Source organism: Peromyscus leucopus, chromosome 10, assembly GCF_004664715.2.
Source record: "Peromyscus leucopus breed LL Stock chromosome 10, UCI_PerLeu_2.1, whole genome shotgun sequence".
In the NCBI taxonomy this organism is placed as follows: Eukaryota; Metazoa; Chordata; class Mammalia; order Rodentia; family Cricetidae; genus Peromyscus; species Peromyscus leucopus.
Window position 1 is genome coordinate 3,353,350 of NC_051071.1, and position 22,185 is coordinate 3,375,534.

General features: G+C 48.8%; 1 protein-coding gene across 3 annotated transcripts in view; it reads right to left on the bottom strand.

The window, feature by feature from the left end:
• Slc2a9 (solute carrier family 2 member 9) overlaps positions 1 to 22,185 on the bottom strand; it is a 141,031-nt gene that overhangs the window by 13,558 nt on the left and 105,288 nt on the right. For all 3 annotated transcript variants that reach the window (XM_028882372.2, XM_037208896.1, XM_028882371.2), the window contains 2 exons: positions 20,783 to 20,858; positions 1,706 to 1,833 (listed from right to left, as the gene is read on the bottom strand). In XM_028882372.2, the coding sequence (XP_028738205.1) occupies positions 1,706 to 1,833; positions 20,783 to 20,858 (204 nt within the window). The remainder of the gene's footprint in view (positions 1 to 1,705; positions 1,834 to 20,782; positions 20,859 to 22,185) is intronic.

The following is a 22,185-nucleotide window of genomic DNA, read 5'->3' on the forward strand; positions in this document are numbered from 1 at the left end:
GGTTCCTCTGCACTCGGCGGCCCCTGGAGGGGCTTGTAGCACCGTGAGACGGGAAGCCATTGCTTAAATGCAGCCAAAGACGATTTGGAGGTTGGATGGTGCACCTGCCTCCTAGCTGCTGGGCTGAGAAGGCTGCAGTGCATGGCAGACCAGCACAGAGAGAATCGGGCAGGGGATCTGGGCTTGGTGGGCCCTGTGGAGCCCGGGATGACCACTGTTCTCTGGCCTCAGTGGACTTGTCTGTAAGAGAGTCAGGAGTAAGCCCAGCTGAGGGCCATGGGAGATGACAGGCACGCAGAAGCCATCCCTGGGGGCTGTGGCGCAGAGGAACTGGGTTGCAGCCATGAGAGAAGTAGCTGTCCCACAGGTCTGCAGCTGTGCTGAGTCTGGGCATGGTGGGCTGGGGACAGGGCTTTCTTCTCCTCTGGCTGGCACTATGGTAGCTGGGAGATGCTGGCCTGGCACTAAGCAGTGTTTTGGATTGTGGGCCAGGGAGGATGGTGGGATTGAAATGCCCTTTGAGAAGAGATTGATAGGCTGTTTCTTGGAGGTACGTGATGTAGTCTCATCTCCTCCAGGTGGACTCCCCTGTGTCATGGGGATCAAGGAGCCCCGGAGGGTGTTGTAGTAGGGAAGTTCCATGTTCTAATTGAATGCTGCTGGGCTCTGTCTCCGTGTAGAACTCTTGCAAAGTCCCTGTCTTTCATGCTCTGCTCTGTGGATAACTTCATGAGCTTACTTTCTACTCAGCCACCCTCTGCCTCACCCTGCTGCAGTTGCATTGGCCCCTATACTGTTTCCCACCCAGGCCAAGCATGACCCTGCATCGGGGCTTCTGCACTGCTATTACGCTAGCCTGGACTTCGTACTTCCCAGACTCCCCTGCTCCGTACTTTTCTCATGTATCTACTCCAATGCCATTTTCTTTGATAAGTCTTTGGGGACCACCACACCTCCCAACAGCCCATATACAGCAGAACACACTTGTAGCAGCCCATATGCTTCAGAATCCCATCTCTAACTGTCCACGTGCCTCAGAACCACAGGCTGGGGCTCACTCATTTTTGTTGCCCCAAAACACTGCAAACGCCAGTGAATTTGCATCTGGTTCTGGAATGTGTTGACATTTTCCTACCAATCACTGTCTTCCTTGGGAGGCTTGGAGTGTATGTAGGACACATACTGCAAAATCTCTTTGAGGTTTTGTCAGACACAGTGATGAGCACATTGCAAGAGTGGTCCATAGTTCATAGGTTCAGGACACAATATAGGATTCCTGCACACACTCAGCAATAAGTGACCCATTCTTCAGGAGGCAGCCCATAGCATCTGGGGCCAGCTCCCATAAGAGACAGGAGGGAGGAGGGATGGAGAGGAAAAGGGGATAGGATGGAGGGACAGAGGAAGGAGGAGGGAGAGGTGGAAAGCGGGATAGGGAGGGAGGGAGAAAAGAGGATCTTAGTCAAAGTACATATGCTTCCTTCCTTGGGACAATAGTATGAGTTGAGACAGAGAGAAGAGAGAGAGAGAGAGAGAGAGAGAGAGAGAGAGAGAGAGAGAGAGAGAGAGAGAGAGGTGGGGAGAGGGAGGGAGGGAGATGAAGATGGAGAGAGAGATACCCATCAGAGTGTAACCAGAGGAATTTCACCATGTCTTAGAGTCCCCAGGCAGAGTGATGGCTGGAGGCCCCCCTAGTCAGGCCTACCTGGATGAAGGGGAAAAGGAGCCCCACAGCGAAGTTGGAGAGCCAGTTGACTGTGCCTGCGATAATGAAGGCTGCCGGTCGCTCTGACTGCTGGAAGAACTCTCCGGTCAGGATGAATGGGATCCCACCTGTGAGGGGAGAGTCAGGACAGGAATGAGCCCCTAAGCAGACCTCACCCACCACACTGCCTCCGTAGCCAGGTGCTGAACCGCTGTGAAGTAAGGATGCTGTCTTGGCGGGAGCAGCAGCAGTACCTGCATGAGGGAGGGTTGGAGCCCTTAGCAGCCCTCAGCCCCAGAGACAAACATTCCCCTGACCCAGTTCAAGGAGGACTGGGCCCAGGGTGGGATCCAGCACAGACTCTGTACTGCATGGACATGAGTGGTGCTTAAGGCAGCAGACATTGATGAGATACAGATGCAGCACCATGTAGAGTGGGGTTGTGTTCCTATAAACCTATCTAGGGTTAAAATGCATTGAGTACCACGAGCTGCCTGCTCCGTTGCTCAGCCTCACCACCTTACATGTACTTACAGCATTTGCATGAGTCTGACTTCAGACTCGGTCTCCAAATTAGAACACTTATGGTTTGGATATGAAGTGTTGCCCAAAAGGCTCATGGTTGAAGGTTTGGACCCTAGATGGTGGGTGTAATTGTGAGATGGGACTGGTTTGTGAGGACTCCAATTAATCAATAGATTAATCCCTTGATGGTGTTAGTTAGAGGAAGGGTAGGCAAGCATTGAAAAGATACATGCCGTTGCTGGCCACCTCTCTCTCCCCGTTCCTGTCTGTTATGGAGTGAGCCTCTCTGTTCTATCAATCCCCTCACTATGGGTTCTGCCTTTGCTAAAGGCCTGTCCTAGAAAGATAGGCATTATTGTTGGCCACTTCCTCTCTCTCTGCTTCCTGTTGGCCATATAGTGAGCAGCTCCGCCCATCAATCCTTCATGGTACTATTCCTCACACCAGGCCCTGAAAACTCACTGTGACCTGTAGACCCAAATCTCTGAAGCTGTGAGCCAGATTTATCTTTTAAATAGAGTCTTCCAGTAATTCATCAGTATGATAAAAAATACTAACAATAGCCCATGATCCTTCAAGCAGGCTGCCACAGGGGCATATCTATAGGCCAGTACAGCCAGGCAGGGGGTCCACACAGGTCCATCTTGAAGAGCTGTTGCAATGCAGGTCAGCTAGAGGGAGAGTGTAGAGTCAGACAGGGATACCAACAGGAAGCAAGTAGTTGAGAACTCTGGTGTATACGTGGCATGGGGGTGTGTTGTGGAATATTGCTTTAACTATGTAAAGGTGTGTTACATTTGTTTATGCTGCATTTGCTTAATTATGAAAAGATGTGTTGCTGTTTTACCTTACCTGCCTAAGGCACCTGATTGGTCTAATAAAAAGCTGAACAGTCCATAGCTAGGCAGTAGAGGGATAAGGGAGGCTGGCTGGCAGAGAGAATAAGTAGGAGAGGGAATCTATGTGTGTGTGTGTGTGTGTGTGTGTGTGTGTGTGTGTGAGAGAGAGAGAGAGAGAGAGAGAGAGAGAGAGACAGAGACAGAGAGACAGAGAGACAGAGAGACAGAGAGACACACAGAGAGATAGAAATAGAGAGAGAGGAATAGAGAGAGGTGAGAGAAGAGAATGAGGGAGAAAGAGAGGGAGATGGATGGCTAGGGCCTGCCAGGCACCTGCCAGCCAACCAAACATCAAGTAGGACATACAGAGTGAAAGAAAGGTAAAAAGCCCTGAGGCAAAACCTAGATGAAGAGAAACAGGTTAAAATAAATTGTAAGAGCTAGAGGGACAAGCATTAGATAAAGTTCAGCATTCATAATTAATAATAAGTCTCCGTGTCATGATTTGGAAGGTGGCTGGTGGCACAAAAGAAAGCCTGCTACAGGGGTAGAAGATGTTGACAAGAGCTTCATGGCTTCCTGTGTCATCACTAAGGTACAGGAATACTGACTTGGATTTGCGTAGATCAATCATGCAGAGAAACAGAACTCCCTCCCCACTGCCGAGTAGCATGTTTTCATTCTCACGGAGTCCTCTGTTATCCCTCCAAAGCAATGCTCAGGCTGGAACAACATCCTTCAGAACATGCTGTCAGAGAAGGAAGCTGCTCATGCCTTAAGAGAAATGGGCCATGGGAGTTCAAACTGGCCCCACTTGTTCTGATTAAAGATGGAGTCTACTATGTTATAATGGTGAACAGTTGGGTAAGAAACACAGAGTCTATCAGAACAAGCTCCAGTCATGGCTGGGGTAAAGTTCATCTTCCAGTAAACATGGGGGACAAAGTTTCTCATGGGGTAATTACTTCTCAGGTGAACACCAGGTACTGGTGCCCACTGCTGCTATTGGAGACTCCCAAGGACGCTTCTGATTTGAGTCCCTTCTGAGGAAGCCCATCCTGGCTTTTCCAGGTCCCATTCTGCCCAAGACTGAAGTCCACACAGACTTGCCCTGTCCTGAGTTCCTGTGGACATATGGTCCACCCACTGTGACACCCAGGGTGACCTACTGTCCCAGATTTACAGCAGAGCATCAGGGATCTTCTCAGGGTCAGCCAAGCAGCCATCACCCAGTGGGATCTCAGCTTAATCGAGTCCTAAATGCTTAGAGAGGAAAGCTATCCAGCTGTGACTAATCCCAAGATGCTAAATTAGTCTACTTGAGGAAAAATAGAGCAGACAGGCTAAGGAGGGATGGAGCAGGTGGGCAGGCAGTTCATCTGGTGAGGGGCATGTCTGGGACCAGGGTGGGGTAGAGGCTCACTAGTTTAGTTAGTGGAGCTGAGACTAAGTGGCTGGAGACAGCTGGCTGGACAATGGACTTTCCCTTAGATTCTATAGCATTGTTGTTCGATGGCTCTAGTATCTGCATGACTGGCCTGTCATAGAAGTCAAACCTCTGCCTAACTTTGCCAAGGGCAGGATGCGTGTGAAGATCCCCAGAGGCTGCCTGATGGTAAGGAGGCACACTTCTATGTCTGTTCTCATCCAAACCCTTGAGGGTGGCACTGTCATGGTCATCTGATGAGACACCAAGAGATCCGTCTTCTACTCAGACATTTAAGAGTGTAAGGCGGTGGGTATTTTATAACCAAATTCAGAGGCAGGTGTGGTGGGTATCTGTCCCAGACAAGCTACTGATGAGGGGACAGAGACATCATCCTGGGTCCCACAAGTGGCAAGACAGGGCAGAGAGGGGGCTGGGACCCAAATGCATTGGACTTTCCCTGCATTCTTCTCAGTCAACGTGAATATCTTACCTGAAACGATATCTATGATGTCCTGACAGCCACAGCAAGCTGCCTGGGCAGTTATAGACATTTATTTTCCTGTCCCTAAGGCTCTTTCTAGGTGGGCAGTATCATCTCAGTTTACAAGAGAGGACACTGAGGCGTGGAAGAGTGAGTTCTAGGCATATGCGGCAGAGCTAGCATTGGGAACACACTCTTTCTCGATGCCAGCCTGAGGCTGAGTGAGGATGCTTAGACGGAAACCCAGTGCTGGACAGTGAGGCAGGATGCAGGGCAGATGGAGGCAAAGGTCTGTAAATGATAGCATCAGGCATTTCTCTGCTGTCTCCTCCAGCCAGGCAGCTTACTTTCCCCTTTCCAGGCATCTCCCCCAAGCTTCTGCAGCCTGTGCTGCAGATGTCAGGCTGAGCTAGGATGAGAGATGTCAGAGAGTGCTCTGCAGCTGGGCCACAGTGACATACTGGGGTAGCTGTGACAAGCAGATGCCCTTTACAAGGTCCACTTTCCGGACCCAGAGGCTGAGCCCTGTGGGTGGGTGAGAAGCTGAAAACTCCCCTTGAGCTCCAAGCTGACAGCTGCAGGGCTGGACCTGTTCCAGGCCAGTCTCAGGAAGATGTTTGTTTTTCCTGCCTGTTTGTGGGTTTTTTTTTTTTTTTTCTTCAGTGCTGGGGTGGAACTCAGGGACTTGTGCATGCTAGGCAAGCACCTGACCTCTGGGTGACTCACAGCCCTCTTCCTAGCGCTTGAAAGGCAGTGCCAGGTTCCTCAGGCAAGGCCCCTCTGGTGGAACCTACTCCCTCAGCACCCAACTCTCTTCTCCTCAGGAATCCCCTTCCTTATTTTCCTTTGCCTGGCCCGGCAGCCTTCCCACCAGCCCCCACTCCAACTTCTAACTGTCCAGCACTCCTTCCCAGCTCTGGGGCGGGTGGCATCACCTTCTGTGCACCCACAGGGCCCTGCCCACCCTCTGGCTCCACCCATCTAGCGGGTGGGGTGACCCTCTTTCTGGGAGCTTCCCATCTACTTATCTGAAGGGTTCAGCTCTGGGCTGTCCACAGGCCTTCTGAATTGAATGAAAATGGCCTCCAAAGGCTCATGGTGAGTGGCATTATTAGGAGGGGTGGCCTTGTTGGAGTAGGTGTGGTCTTGTTGGAGGAAATGTGGCACTGGGGGTGGACTTTGAGGTTTTAGATGCTCAAGCCAGGCTCAGTGTCTCACTCTTCCTTCCTGCTCCCTGAAGAACTCTCAGACCCTCTCCAGCACCATGTCTAGCTGCACCCACCATGCTTCCCACCATGATGATAATGAACTAAACGTCTGAATTGTAAGCCAGCCCCAATTGAATGTTTTTCCTTTATAAGAGCTGCTGTGGTCTTGGTGTCTCTTCACAGCAATAGAAACCCTGCCTCAGACAACTTCCTATGAACTCCATCTGCTCAACTCCCAGACAAGCTCAGGATGCATGTCTCCACTCTTACCGATCACTCTGTCTTCCTTTATTTCATTATCTGGTGTTCCCCCCCACCCCCTGCCCCGATTTCTTAAAATTTAGTCTTATATTCATGGTATTTAGCTACTGTATGACTCTCAGCCTTGAAGTGCAAGCTCCACAGGGCTGGCCCAGCTGTCTGGCCCTCGTGTGTCGATGCCACAAATACAGATGTGCATGAGAAATACAGAAATCTCTTTAAAGCAGGGGCCAGATGGCCTCATGGCTTCCCAAGCCTTTGTCCCCCCAACTTAGAGCAGTGACAGTTGAAGAGCTGAGAAGGGAGGGAAGGTAGTGACTCGGAGGCCAGCAAGCATGGTGCCCCCATGAATGGGATCACACTGCAGACTGTCAAGACTTGGCCCAAGGCAGGTGCCATAGCAGGGGTGACAGATGAGAGATGGAATGGGATTCTTGAGCCGCCACCTGACACACATGCTTTTGCTTTGACACGAGACACATGCTCTTGCTTCATGCATCTTTCTCATGTATTCCACACAGTTCCCAGGACCCATTTCACCTGTGGGTAAACTGATGAAAGGGTAAGAACAGGCTGCAGCCACCGGGGTGGCTGGATGGGGCAGGGTGTGCACTGAAGTGGGTGAGGTCTTCCCCACTTCATGTGGCCTCGATGGGAAAGTTGCCTTTGATCTTCAAGGGTCAGGTTATGATGCCTAAAATCGCCGATAGTTAGGCTTGGGGATGAAGAGCTGCGACCTCACAACGTGGAAGGCAGAGACAGGAGAATTAAGAATTTAAGCTTATTCGTGGATATCCTAATGAGCTTGGGGCTAGCCTAGGCTACATGAGACTTTGTCTCAAAAATTACATGTATGTGTGTGTACAGGTGTTCATGTGTGTATGTATGTATGTGTGTGTACATATGTGTGTATGCATATGTGTGTGCATGTGTATGTGTATGTATGTGTGTATGTAAAAAAGGAAGTAAACACAATTTCCTGATCTGGCTACTTTGGTCCCAGTGTGTGGAATGGTAACAGCACCTTTACATATTTCTGAGTAACCTGAATTGAACCTTCCCTCAGATGAACAGGAAAACAATGGTCAGAATGAGTGGACTGTTTTGCCTTTTTTTTTTTTTTTTTAGCAGCTGATTTTTGACACATTAGAGAAATGAATCATTATCATGTAATTGCTTCTCATTTGGAAAGGTGCAAATTAAAAGAAGGCCAATGTTGACGCTCCGGGCCTACAGGAGTCTGCTCATTAAAGCTGCGAAAGAAGCTGTGAAGAGGAGAGGCTTCCTCATGACCTGTTTCCACCACCCACTCAGCTAGTAGGGTTCTAACAGAAGCTGAGGCCGATGAAGGTGATGGTGGTAACAGTAGTCCCGGTGATGGTGGTGATTGTGGTGATGGTGAACATGGTGATGATGGCGGTGATACTTGTCTAGGTTTAGTACTCCTCTGAGATGTATGGCCTTCCAACTGAGAATAGTATTTTGCAGCCACCTCAAAACCAGATGTTGATACACCAGCAGCAAATTATTCAGGGTTCCTTTGGCTGTTGAGGATCTGTTGTGCTTCATATGAATTGTCCGGTTGTTTTGGTATTTATGGGAGGAATTCCAGTAGCATTTTGATGAGGGCTTCACTGAGTCTGTGAGTTGACCTTTAGAAATTGACCTTTCAAAAGACATTAATTCTGCTATATATGTGAGCATGAGAGGGCTTTCCATCTTCTGGTGTCTCCTTCAGTTTCTCAAGACAGAGCTCACAGCTTTCATTGTAGAGGTCTTTCAACACTTTAGCTAGGTTGATTCCTAGAGTTTTTGAGGTTATTGCTAATAAGATTGATTTCCTGATTCCGTTCACTGAATGTCCATAATTGGTATATAGAGAAGCCACTGATTTTAATGTCCATGATTGGTATAGAGATAAGCCCCTAATTTTAATGTCCATGATTGGTATAGGGATAAGCCACTGATTTTTTGTATTGGCTTTATCTTCTATTACTTTTTGAAAATGTGTGCATCAGAATCAAGAGTGTTCTGATAATTTTTTACTCAAAATACCATTTTTTTTTCATCTTTTCACTTTCCATTTCTTTATGTCCTTGTCAATGAGGGTTCTTGCAAATAGAAGTTAGTTGAAACTTGCTTTTTAATCTATCTATCTATCTATCCATCCATCCATCCATCCAGTCTATCTATGCCTTTTAACTGGAGACTTAGACCATTACCATTTAAAGTTATTATTGAAAAACACATGCTAATTTCTCCCTTATTCATTTTAGAAATGTTCTAGTTTACTGAGTCAATAACCTTTGGTTCTTTTCTATTTCTCGTTTGTTTATTCATTCCTCCAGTAAAATTTGTTCTTTCCTGAGCTCTTATGACTGTGTACCACTTTCTTCCTCTTCTGTGTGTAGTATGGCTTTGAGTATCTTCTGCAGTGATGGCTTGGTGATCATAAATTGCTTAAGTTGGTGCATATCAAGGAAGGTCTTTATTTGTCCTTTGAATTTAAAGTTAGTTTTGCTGGGTATAATAATCTTGACTGGCAGTATACTTTCCAGGACTTGAAGCCTATCAGCCTGTATTCCCCAGGTCATGGGGTCTGTGCTCAGCTGTCTGCTGTCATCCGAACAGGTCTGTCTTTGTAAGTCACTCACCACTTCTCTCTTGCAGTTCTCCATAGTCTTTCTTTGTTCTGCACTGTTGTTTTTTAACTCTCACATGACATAGAAAGGTTCTTTTCTAGTCATGTCTGTCTGGGGTTCTCAGTGCCTCCTGTACCTGTGTATTCATTTCTTTCCTTCAGTTTGGGAATGTCCTGCTATAACATCGTTGAGTTCATTATACCTTTCGTCTGTATTGTAGTTCTTTCTTCTACATGGCAGAGTCATAGGTATGGTGTCTTAATTGTATCCCGTGGTTCCTTAATGGTGTTGTTATCTCAATTGCTATCTCAGTGTCATGATTCCTCACCTTTTCTTCAGCTCCTTAACCTTTCCCTCTGCCTGATCTAGTCTCTGGGGATGTTTTCCATGGTGTCTGGGATCTACTGAGCATTTCATTACCAAGATGTCTTCTTTGTTGTTAGAATAGGCCAGGCAGAGGAGAGAGAGAGAGAGAGAGAGAGAGAGAGAGAGAGAGAGAGAGAGAGAGAGAGAGAGAGAGAAAGCCTGTGTCCTGTGTGTGAGCTACCACCTGAGGTCATGTTGGTATCTGAGGGCCATGCATGCTACTGGAGCCATGCCAATCTGGATGGCCTGCACCGTCACCTGGGGCCATGGTGACATCCAGACCCAGGCTGCTTCTGAGAGACATGTCTGGGTCCATGGTCCTACTGAAGCCAGGGTCTGTGTTGAAGTCCATGGAACATATTGCCACTGGGGACATGCAGAGGTCCAGGGTCTGGGCCACAACCTATGGCCTTGTTGGAGTCTGGTGGTCATGCTGTAGCTGGGATCATACAGATCTGAGTGGCCTGTGCTATTATCCAGGACCATGGTTTTGTCTGTAGTCAAGGGCCATGTCTGAGTCTGTGACCCTATAGCACCCAGTGTCTGTATTGATGTCCATGGCTCCCGTTGCCATGAGGGCCTTGCTGATTTCTGGGTTTGGGCTGCCACCTGGGGCCATGTTGGTGTCTGAGGGACACTGTGGGATCTGGGTGACCTGCGCTGCCACCTGGGGCCATAGTGCTGTCTGGACCCAGGCTGCTGCCGAGGACCATGTCTGGGTCTGTAGTCCTACCACAGCCAGAATCTGTGTTAAAGTCCATGGCCCATGTTACTACCATGGACCGTGTGGATGCCACCTGAGTCCATGCTGGTGGACAAGGGTTATGCTGTAGCTGGGGCCATGCAGATCTGAGTGGCCTGCCTGTGCTGCTACCCAATGCCATGGTAATGTCTAGGCCAGAGCTGCAGCTGAGGGCATGTTGTGGTCCATGGCCCTCCTGCAGCCAGGGTCTGTGTTGATGTCAGAGGTTCCTGTTACCATCGAAGGCCATGTGGATACTTGAGATCTGGGGCCATGTTAGTGTCCAAAGGCCATGCTACAACTGGGTCTGTGTCAATCTGAATGGTCTGCACTGCCACCTGGGACAATGGTGACCTGGTTGCTGCCGAGGACCACGTATGGGTCCGTGGTCTTACTGTAGCCAGGGTCTGTGTTGAAATCTGAGGCACATGTTGCCACCAAAGGTTACATGAATACCTGGGGTCGGGGCCAAAACCTGTGGCCTTGTTGGTGTCCAGGGGCTTTGTGGCCACCAGAGCTATCTTGATCTGAGTGACCTGTGCTTCCACTCAGAGCCAGGATGTCTTCAGGCCAAAGCTGCTGCCAAAGGCCATGTTTGGGTCTGTGGTCCTGCTGCACTGGGGTCTGAGTTGATGTCTGTGGCCTGTGTCACCTCAGGGGACATAGGAACCATGCATGATGAAAGCAGAGGGCCATGCTGAGTCAACCCTGCCTTCGGCTGGTCTTAGGATAGCTGATCCTGCCCCTTGCTGGACACTACAGCAAAACTGCTGGTCCCAACCCTCTCTGGAGAGCCCTCCCCAAACCCCCACACTGGGAGAGATGGCCCCACCCCTCACCATAGGTGAGGGAGAATTGACCCTGATGTCATGAGTGTAGGGGAGCTGGCTCCACCCCTCACCTGAGGGGGCAGCCCCAGTGGCCCGGGCTGACCAGCTCAGTTACCACACAGGCCCACAGGATCTGCTAGAGCTCATGAAGGGACTAGTTCTGTGGATCTCCATGACTCAGGGTTGACATGGGATATCCCAGAGGAGTTTTAGTGAGGATCCAGTGATCATGGTGTACCAGAAACCAGAGGCCTTGAACAAGACCAATAACTCATTGCCATGAACAGTTGCAAGTAAAGCTGATTGGACAAAAGGGTATGCTGTGTGACACACCATGGCTCCCAATGACACCAGGATGAATGAGGAGGTCTTGGAGAGGTGGGAAAGATAGATGGAGGAGCGAAGAGGTTTTGTTGTAGTTATTGTTTGTTTGTTTGCTTGTTTTGTTTTGTTTTGATCTTTTGGGGGAACACTGAAGGGATGAGGGGAGGATGGGGGGGACTGGGAGGTGAGTGAAACTAGGGTGCATAATGAGAAATTCCTACAGATTCAGTAAAGAAATTATGTCAAATAACAACAAAAATCCAATCAATCAACCAATCAATCAATCAATCAATCAATCATCAATCACCCAGGCTTAGCCATTAGAACTGAGAGCTTTTTTTAAAAAAAAAAAAAGAAAAAAGAAAGCAACTGCTCACGATTTCTTCTGAAGACAAGCCTTTCTGAAGAGAGCTTGGCAGAAAATCATAAAGCACACAGCCTCGTGTTCCGACTCAACTCTCAGGCAGCAAGCTCCCTAATTAACTCTACCCATGGCTGTGGGGGAAAGATAAGAAGGAAAACTGAGCAGCCAGAGACTCAAAGGAGAACGGCAGTGGGGTGGGGAGGGGGTGGTCAGACGCAGAGTCAGGCGAATTCCGGCCGTGCCCCGTCCATGCTGCATGTGGTGCCGACTATGAAAGACCACTTGGTGCTCTGCTACTCATCAGGAGTGAAAATGGAAGTCTCCTGTGCAGAGATGCTGTGGTCATAGGGATGGATGCACGTGGCGATGCTCCTAGTGGAGCAGGTGCTCAGCTGCAGGAAGCTAATGGGAGCTCTGTAGGCTCCCTGGTCTTCCTAGACACGTGGAGCATGCGCTGTGCCCTCGCTGAGCAGCTTGTCCACATGCCTCCGTCACCTTGGATGGCGGAAGTCTTTTATTTCCAAGGGGTACCTGCTGTGTGCCTATACTGCCTGAGCTGACCAAGTGCTTTCTTGGCATCACAGTGGACAGATTAGTTTCCCGTGGCTGCTGTAACAAATGAAGATAAATGTGGTCACGTACTAAAACAGGAAATTGTCATCCCAGACCTGGAGGCTGGAAGCTTGGGATTGGGCAGTGCCTTGTTCCTGCCAAAGCCTCTGGGGCAGAATCAGCTCTGTGCTTCTTGGAACTCTCCTTCCTGGTGACTCCTGGTCTTTCAAGCTGATCATATCTCAAGATCCTTAACTGTTTGAAAAGGCCTTATTTCTAGGCAGTGTCACATTCTAAGGACCCAGTTAGATTTGAATCTTGGCAGATGTTATTCAATCCACCACAAGAGAGGAACTTGTGATGGTTTAAATAGGAAAATGTCTCCTACCTACAGAACTCATGTGTTGAATATTTGGTCCACAAATGGCAGCTCTCTCTCTCTCTCTCTCTCTCTCTCTCTCTCTCTCTCTCTCTCTCTCTCTCTCTCTCTCTCTCTCTCTCTCTGTGTGTGTGTGTGTGTGTGTGTGTGTGTGTATGAATTTAAGGACATAGGGCATACTCACTGGAGGACGTAGGTCTGTGAGTGTGCCTTGAAGGTTATATACCTACTCTCAGTCTCCCTGGCCCCACTCTACTTCCTGTTGGCCCTGAGGTGAACAGCCTCTTTCTGCTCAGTCCTACCTCTGTGACCTTCTGGCTCATCATGGTCTGGCCATTGACAGAACTGAGTACTGTAACTGGAAACCCTGAACCAAGCTCAATCTTTCCTCCTTGATATCACTTAAAGTGACTTAACCTCTGATTAAACAGAGCATGAACCTGGCACTGTGCTGACTTAAGGACAGTGGGCAATTCAACTTGTGGGCATCGTCTGTGGCGATTTCAGGGCCCCAGAGCTCCTGTGCTAACAGGGAGCAAGAAGCCTTGCCTCTAGGGTTGTTTGAGATGATGGAAGAAGGCAGTTTTAACAGCATGGCTGGAACTGGCAGATCTGGTGACAGTGTCTAGGGGCTTCCAGATTCACGGGGGTTGATTTGGCTGGGCTGGTTGCTTAGCAACTTCCAGAAGTGTAGAGGTGCCGTTCTCAGGCCAGTGGGGCCTGAGGGTGGTGGTAGGTGTTCAAACCTGAAGAGGGACCTCAAGGGTGGCCATTTAACTAGAGAACACTTCACCTGGTCACAACCCCTTCTGTTCTCGGGGAGGGAAACAGACCTAAAGAGAGCCAAGGCTTTGCCTAAGTTCCTGTGGCATCAGACCCAGTTGCAGCAAACTTGTAAGAGCACAGAGCCACGGGCCAGTAAGAGATGGCATCTCTGTGTCTTGGTTAGGAATTAGGGCTCAGGATTAATCAATGAAGGTTGGAGGGTCAGCTCAAGGTCAATTCACCCAAAGTCAAAGAAGGAAAATGCATTTTGGAAGAAAATGCATTAGTGAAAGAAACCAGGCGTAGCATGTAGGTATCTCTTGGGATGGGAACCTCTGAAGGTCAATCTTGTTTTCCAAACCAAGGAATCAAATAGGCTAAATGTGTGGACATGCCCCTCTCTAGCAAATCCTGTTGCTTGTTACATGTATAGCTCTGTTTTAAACTACATAGTGCTTCAGAGAAAGGGGCACATGAACTCCTATCATGTAGGAACCACGTCCTCTCATCCATGCCTTCTCTCTCCCAGGTAACCTTTGACTACAGCGATGAAATGAAGCAGAAGGGATAAATGCAAAATTCACTCTTCAGACAGAATGAGGAACTGCATGAAAACGTGTAAAATCCCCGCAACCCCTCCGTTCTATTCCACATGATTCTGAACCCTCACAGGAAAGTGAAAGCCAAATGTGCTATAGATTGTGGAAGGTGTTCTGCCTTTTGGTAGCTTAATCTTGACTTGTGATGAACGTTCTGGTCAGTGCAATGCTTTGCTTTACCCACCTCTAATGATAGAGGGCACCATCCCTGGGGATCATGGTCATGTGCCGATGACCAAGACATTCATGGCTATGGCACTGTCCTGTGTTCTCCCCCACAGTTTTCTGACTACCAAATATTCTTCAAATTACCCTTTTGAGAAGGGATCACCCAAACAGGTGTCCACCCATACATTAGCCTAAGCTATCACAGACAAGTTCTGTGACCTCCAACCCTGGTCAAGAAGAGTCTAATCTTCCTTTATCTAACAAGACTGGCAGAAGATGAAGCATGGTTATCCACCTGAAGGATTTGGATCAATCCCATTAACACAAAAAGCTTGCTGAGTCTTAGCTCTTACATTATCACATTCATTATGACCATATCTGGCTGCTGAGTTGGAATACATTTTTCTCATATAGAATGGCCATGTTTTAAAGGTTTCTGCTATGTATATGGGCTGAATCATGTCCTCAGAGGATGTGCTGATGTCTATCTCTAGTACCTGTGACAGTGACTCTGTTTGGAAGAAGGGTCTGTAGAGGCATGACCAAGTTAAGCTGAGGCCGTAGTCAAATCATGTGTGGCTGACACCTGTTGATTGGTGTCCTTATGAGGATAAGGATTAGGAGGCACCATGGACACCTGTCACAGCCAAGGAGCACTGAGGACGGTGGTGGCCAGCATGGGCCATGGCAGGCCAGTGGGAACTTTTCTCCTGCAGCCTTGTAGGGAGTGTGGCCCTGACTACACCCCTATACCTAGGTCTAGGACTTCTATCCCAGCCACCCAGTTTGTGGTAAACTGTTCTGGCAGCCATAGAAATGGATACAATCACTTTGGGCAAGAAGACAATAAGAGTTCTGAACAGAAATAGAACCAAGAGGAGGCACGGTGGTATTTTAAAACTAAGAAGCGTGGAGGGGTGTTGAAGTAGTGTGTTATGGTTTGTGTCTCGATTGACCTTTAAAGAGTCCAAGTCTTAAATGTTTTCATTCTTAGTAGCACATGGGAAATTGTGGAAGCTTCAAGGTGGTGCTCTGTGAGCCTCTGTCTTGCTGAGTCCTCTAGCCTTGCCCTCAGATCAGAGAGGAGACCATTCACACAATGGTTCTTTAAGTTCAGTTGACTGCCCTGCCTTGGGGACCATCTTCTACCAGGCCCTGGAGCAGCTACAACTTCACATTGCTGTCTTAGCATTCACAAGCTGAATTCAGAAGGCTCACGTCACAGGGACCTTTCTACAAGTCCCTGTGTGGACATGGGCATGAGGCTGCGTTTCCATTTCTAGAAGGGGCTACTATTAATAACACATGCCAATGACTCGAGAGGTAAGCCTCGCCCTCATTTAAATTCATTGATATGTCCTTGGCAATGACAGCTAATTTTGTATTATGTGGGCTTGTCTTTTAAGAATCATGACCACATACTGGTTTAGTGTCAAGATGTGTCTCAGTTTATGGCTCTAATTGTATGAGTGTATATGTACTGCTTTTCTAGCCAATAATTTTCGCTTTGTCATGAAGACTAGAAATTAATTTTCCTGTCACTCTGCTTTGGACATAATTTCCTCACTCCTCAGGGGACAGAATCACCTAATTTGAATCTCATCTAAACCGCTTAGTTCAGTTGTGAGAAAGCCAAAACCATGCATGGGAGTCTGTCTGTCTGCCTCTTTCTCCCTTTCCCTCCCTTTCTCTCCTCTTTGCCTCTTTCTCTCTCTCTCTCTCTCTCTCTCTCTCTCTCTCTCTCCTTTTATCTCTCATTTGTTCCTACACCTGTTCATTATTCAACAGGTAGGAATGTCTGGGGTCATACGCACACTAGCCACTGTTCAGGAGACTTGTATCTGTCGGCTCATGACCTAGCGGTGGTGGAATCTATTAGCAGGGCCAGAGCTCTTGTTCTGCTTTTGAACCCCAAACGAGGTGCTTGAGGCCATATAGCTGCTGGTTGAATTTGAACCCAGCGTGGTTGAAATTCGCTCCCATCCACTGTGTACTACTGTGTTATGTTAGGGGTCAGAGCCCAGACTTGACCAACTGCAAGATCCTGGAACAAACCTCACAGATACACAGAATGACAAGAGATAACGTATGAACAGTGTTCAGATGAATCTAGAATACTAGCCATGTAGCAGCCATTAGTCCTGGCCCCTCCCCCTCCTGGAAACCCTTTGAAAGTGATTGCCACGGTCTGACTCTCCAAGAGCGTCCTCAGGTCAGAAATAACACCTTCCCACTTCCTCCTCTGTAGATGCGAGGAGGGCATGGTTGGCACTCTGTTTTATCCTCTCACGTGCCTCTGTCCCCATCTCCTTACTTTAGATGCTCCTATAGTGTCTACAAGAGCTTGGTTGAGATGTTAGTCCCTCTGTGGAACTCTGGCCTGTGTACCTGGAGGGCTCCTGTATCTGTACTTCACCCACTACTCAGGTAATTTCTACCTGCAGGAAAGGCTCCACAGGGCCAAGGCGTTATGACAAGTAGACGAGACCCCTTTTCATACCGGACAGGAGCTAAGTGGCCACCTGGTACATCCTATGGGGCCAGCCCCATCATCTGGGGTGCTCACCGCCATCCTAATTCCCACCCTCAAAGATCATCCTCCCTCTGGGTACCTCTGTCCTCTCCACTAAGGCCACATCTCCCTTCCAGGTGTCAGGCCCTCATGACAGCCTTCAGACTGGAAATGAGGTGCAGAGATCGGCTATCCTTCAAAGCAAGGCTTTCAAGTGCTTTGTTGATGAGATTCTCTGAGCTGCCTTGGGGCCGCGCACACACATAAAATATGTAGAAGGAAACGGCTGTCTTTGTGTTTTCTCCTTCCCTCTGCCTGACTTCAACGCCCTGTCAGGTTTCCTTAAATTGATTGCTCAGGAGAGAAGCTGTCTGGGGGAAACCATTGTGTTCCCTCCTGGGAGGATAATTCCAGCAGGTCCCTGGTTTACTGCCATTTCCTCATGGGGAGGGCATATTGGGGGGATCTCAGCCATTTATCCCTCACTCTCCTCATTCCTCACTTTCTTAGATAGGTAATCTCCCCGAGGCCGTGGGCTGGGCACTGTCAATGTGAGTTGATTGTGGTCCTAGAACCAGTCCAGATGGACTAGATAGTGGCTGAGATCATCGCTTGCTAGAGAGGCATGGCTGCTGAGTGAACACAGGGTTTGGGGGTGAGGGGTCAGGGCTGAGAGCTTATCTGTGCTTGTAGGGTGCAGGTGATTTCCCTGGAGGGAGCCCTTGGACACCCGTGTGGAGCTGAGCCTTTCACACCCGGAGATATGAAAGCTCTCCCATCAATACCAAGTGTTACAGCTTGGGGATCTGAACTTAAGAGCCAAAGCAGAACGCCAGTCCCTGACTTCTGAGTAGGGACGATGCCTGAAGCAGGAACCGATGGAAGCTACGAAAATCAGCATTCTTCAGAGTCACCTTCAGCTGAGAAGGTCTGTCAGGGGGACATGGGTGACAAAACCATGTCATGTGTAGACACATGCAGGGTAGATTTGTGGAGATGGAGGTTAACCTCACCCTGGGAAGAAGAAAGTGGAAGCCCCCCTCCTCGTACCCAGAATTCTCGGTGTGGGCCTCTTTTTCTCTGAGTAATTAAAAAAATGACATTTATGTATGTGTGGACACATATGTGGAGGTCAGAGGACAACTGGTTGGGGTTGGTTCTCTCCTTCTACCATGTGGGTCCCAGGGATCTAACCCAGGTCCTCAGACTTGGTGGTAAACGCTTTTAGACACTGAGCCATCTAAGTAGTTTTTAACCTTGTAGGTCAGTCTCAGAATGAATCTAATCCTACTCAAGTTTTAGCAAACAGCTAATGCTCACCAGGCAGGTACGCATGCAAGTGTTAAGATCATGGTTCTTAGGACAAGACAGAGGAGGTCCAAACCCATCATTTCTTAGCTCTGTGATGCAGAAAATCAATCTGAACTGCTTTCCATCAGTCTATAGATTGAGAATAAGGCTAGTTTGGAAAGAAAAAATTTGGCGGCTCACCTTTAACCCATTTTCTATTCCTGGGATAGGAAGAGTGAAACCAAAATGAAAAGAAAATGACCTGGTCGTTTCTCTACTCAACATGCCAATCCTACCTCAGGGTGGTACTGAAGAGCAGGAAGGCAAGAGAGCGTCCTACATGCTCAGCACTGTTTGCAGGAGGCACCTGGTCTAAGATTAGCAGGTAGCTCAGGGATGGCCCACAGGAGAGGTCAGGGCAGCTCCTGGTCCTCAGTGGTAGGAGGCATGGAGGTCCTCCTGCTCACAGATGAGCACTAGGGAAACCAGGGATGCTAAACATGCAGGGTTGTCTCTTCAAAGGGAGAGATGTATAACTGGTTCGCTGCCCAGAAGGCTGGGAAGAGAGGTGTTAATAGCCTGGTGACCCCTGCACCATCTGTATGGCCAGACCTCATGGGCTCCCACAGATTCTTACGTTTACCTCAGTCAATCTATAGCTATCTTCTCTCTGTCTGCAGATCCTTATCATGAACTTTGTTTACCACAAGCCTACTTTCTCAGTTAATCTCTATAATCTATAGAACCTGTCTTTATGGATGATGTCACTTGTACTTTACAAGAGTTTCAAAGTAAGCATGTCTTAAGCTTTGCTGTACACATAGGATTGTGTTAATTATCATCAAGAAGCTTTTTTTCCCAAATTGTGCTATGCTTAACTATGCCTGAAATAAATGAGCTGGTGCCAGACCCTTGAAGTTTGAACACACACTGGCTACTGAGTTCTGTCGAATGGGACTTCCTCCCTGCTTCATGTGAACTGACACTCTGCTGGTCTTGGTGTCTGCAGAGACTCTTCCTGTGTAAGTGACAGGACAACAGTGCCTGTCTCTTCTAGAGCCCTCGTGTGGACCAAGGTGCACCCTCAGATGGCTGGGGAAAGCTGGGCATCTGTCTTGATGTGCTAATTACATTCCCACGGTATTTTTGGGGGGTCAAAACATTTAGAAACAGGGCCTAGCCCACAGTCAGCACTCTACAGATGCTGCTGTCCACACCTCAGGTCTCTAGGTGGTGGCAGCATGCAGGGGTGTTTCTCCTTCTGACAGTCTGCTGCCCTGCCAGGCAGGTACCTGTCTTAGTTAGGGTTTCTATTACTGTGATAAAACACCATGACCAAAAGCAACTTGGGGAAGATAGTGTTTGTTTCAGCTTACAGATCTGAGGTCACACTCCATCACCGAGAGAAGGCAGGGCAGGAACCAGGAGGCAGGAGCTCATTCAGGCGCCATGGAGGAGTGCTGCTTCCTGGCTTGCTCCTTATGGCTTGCTTAGTCTGCTTTCTTATAGCACCCAGGACCAGCAGCCCAGGGGAGGTGCCACCCACAGTGAAATAGGCCCTCCCTCATCAATTATCAATCAGGAAAATACATCACCACAGGCTTATCCGCAGGTCAATGCGGTGGGGGGGCATTTTCTCAATTGTGAGTCCCTCTTCCAGAATGACTCTAGTGTATGTCAAGTGGACATGAATCTAGTCTGCACAATGTCTCCTTTGTCCTCGAGCCATTCTGAAGCCCTGCCTTCATGGTGAGGGATATGTGCATGTGTTGGTGTGCGTGGCATTTCTACGATCATTTCAAGTCCCCCTCAGCCATCTCATCACGGTTCCCTGGTACTCGGGATGGGGACAAATGCATTCCACTCAACAATCACAAATAGGAACCAACATGGTGTCTGAAAGTAAGCGGCACTAGATGAGACAGAAGTTTAATTCCATTTGCTTTGCTCGAAATCTAATAGGCAGGTGTCACCTTGACTGATTAATGAGATTCTGGGATCATCTTGCACACCAGGTAATATATGACTGACTGAGCACCAGCCCCACAATTTAGTCTTCATCAACATAGAGAAAAAGCAAAGCAAGGCTATGAACACCCCCTCAGGAAGAGAGGGTGCAACCCCGTTGGATGACGCCCTAAACCTACCTCTCAGCACCAGTGTTAGGGAGGCTCTAGCTGGACACAGCCACAAGGCCAGGAAAATGTCAAGGTCTTCAACAACACCCCATCTTACAGACAAGGAAACTGAGGCACGAGAAGAACCAACTTTCCCAGTTGATGGCTCCACAGTCAGCAGGCACTGGGCAAGATGGTGGATAGGGGCTGGGTTCCCCTGCTCCTGAGTGACAATGGCCTTCCCTAGAGCTGCCAGGAACCCCGAGGGAGTTTACTCTCAAGTTCCTGGAGTGCAGCTGATCAGCAGTGACTCATCCATCCTAGCCACCATTATCAGTGAACTTCCTCAGTACCTGTGCCTTCTCTGAGGCACAGATGTACCTTGATTATCTTTGATTCCTCACAAGTCGGTCCTAAGCCCGGCACACAGCATCCCAGGTTCGTCATTATTGGGCTCTTAGACATTACCATCGGCAGGTGTGTCAATTAGCATGTATCTATCTGACCTTTGTGGGCAGCATGAAGGCAGCCCACTGCACTCCAGTAAGGTCTAAAGCTGGAGCACACCCTTTCCCCCCATTAGGCTTTGCTTTTTCCTGGGCCCGAAGTTCTCCACCAGTCAAGGAGATATCTGAGCCGTACCCTAGTCCCCCAGGCCAGGCATAACACAAGAGGGTGTCTTACCTGGGCCGCTGCAGAATGAGGCGATGATGGCCAAGATGCACACAATGCTTAGGTAAGGGACCCATGGCGCTTGGTCCTGCAGGAAAAGGGCAATGTGAACAGGCAAGGAGCAGCAGGATGTCTGCATTTTCCTGACTCCATCTGTGTGACAGGCCATTTCATATCTCTGAGCCTCAATTGCTGCAAAGTGCAACCGTCAGAGTCATTCTGTCCTCTGATTTCCCAGATGTGGGAAATGAGATGATGCCCACAGAATCCCACAGGCCCCAGTATGCCAGAAGCGGTAAGTAAGTGTATATGTAACAGCGATTGAATCCTTGGTTTAAAGCAAAGCGTCGGAGACAATGTTCGGGTATTGTTACACTGAAATTTCTCTCAGTTGTCATTCTGTGTAAAGCACCATGTTTACACTCCTGCCGTTCCATGAGTGTGGAGGGCTGACTCACTCCTGGAATGTCCAGAGGGTCTGCCGCTCATCTATAGGCAGATGCTGAGGGAGCTCCGAGGCCCTGTTGTGTGGGACTTAGATTGGGGGGATGCTTGAGGCAGAAGAAAGATGGACCCCAGAGCAGATTCCACTCCCTCTCCCAGAACCTCAGAGGGACACTGCCAAGCCACCCAGCTCAGGACCACTATGTGTCTGGATATGGGGAAATGCCAGCTCAGGCAACACACTGTCCCCCAAGTAGGAGCCAGCTCAGCACCACCTCTGAAGGACAGGCTTCTGACATCACCACACCACTCTTGCCTCATTCTGGAACTGTTTGGAATGTTAGGATATCCGGCTGATGACCAAGATGCCCAACTTTCAATGTTAAAATGTATTCCTGAAAATAATACCAAGACTTATCAGCCCAGTACGCGCTTGATGAATCCAGGTTGCTCCGAGCAGGGTAGGAGCGGGGGGGGGGGGGGGGGGGGGGGGGCAGATTATGGGGCTTGTAATAAAGACCCTGGGACCTAATCCCACCTCTGCCATCATCCAGCTGTGAAACGTTGGTCACTTCTATTCATGATTTGGAGTTTCTCTCCATAAAAGGAGGCAGTCTGGGGCTGGAGAGGTGGCTCAGCAGTTAAGGGCACTTGCTCCTCTTGCAGAGGACCCAGGTTCAATTCCCAGCACCCACCTCGTGACTCACAACTATCTTCAACTCCACTACTAGGGAATCTGACACCCTCTTCTGGGCTCAGTGGGCACCAGTCACACATGTGGTACCCAGACATACATGCAGGGGAAACATCCATATGCGTAAAATGAAATGTTAAGTTTTTAAAAAGAGACACCCGGAATTTTGTAAGGATAGTGGATATAATTGTTCTTCCACATAAGCACACATGCGCACTCCTGGACCACTCGCTCTACATGCTGTTAGTTACTCCTCACAGTATCCCAGGCTATGGGG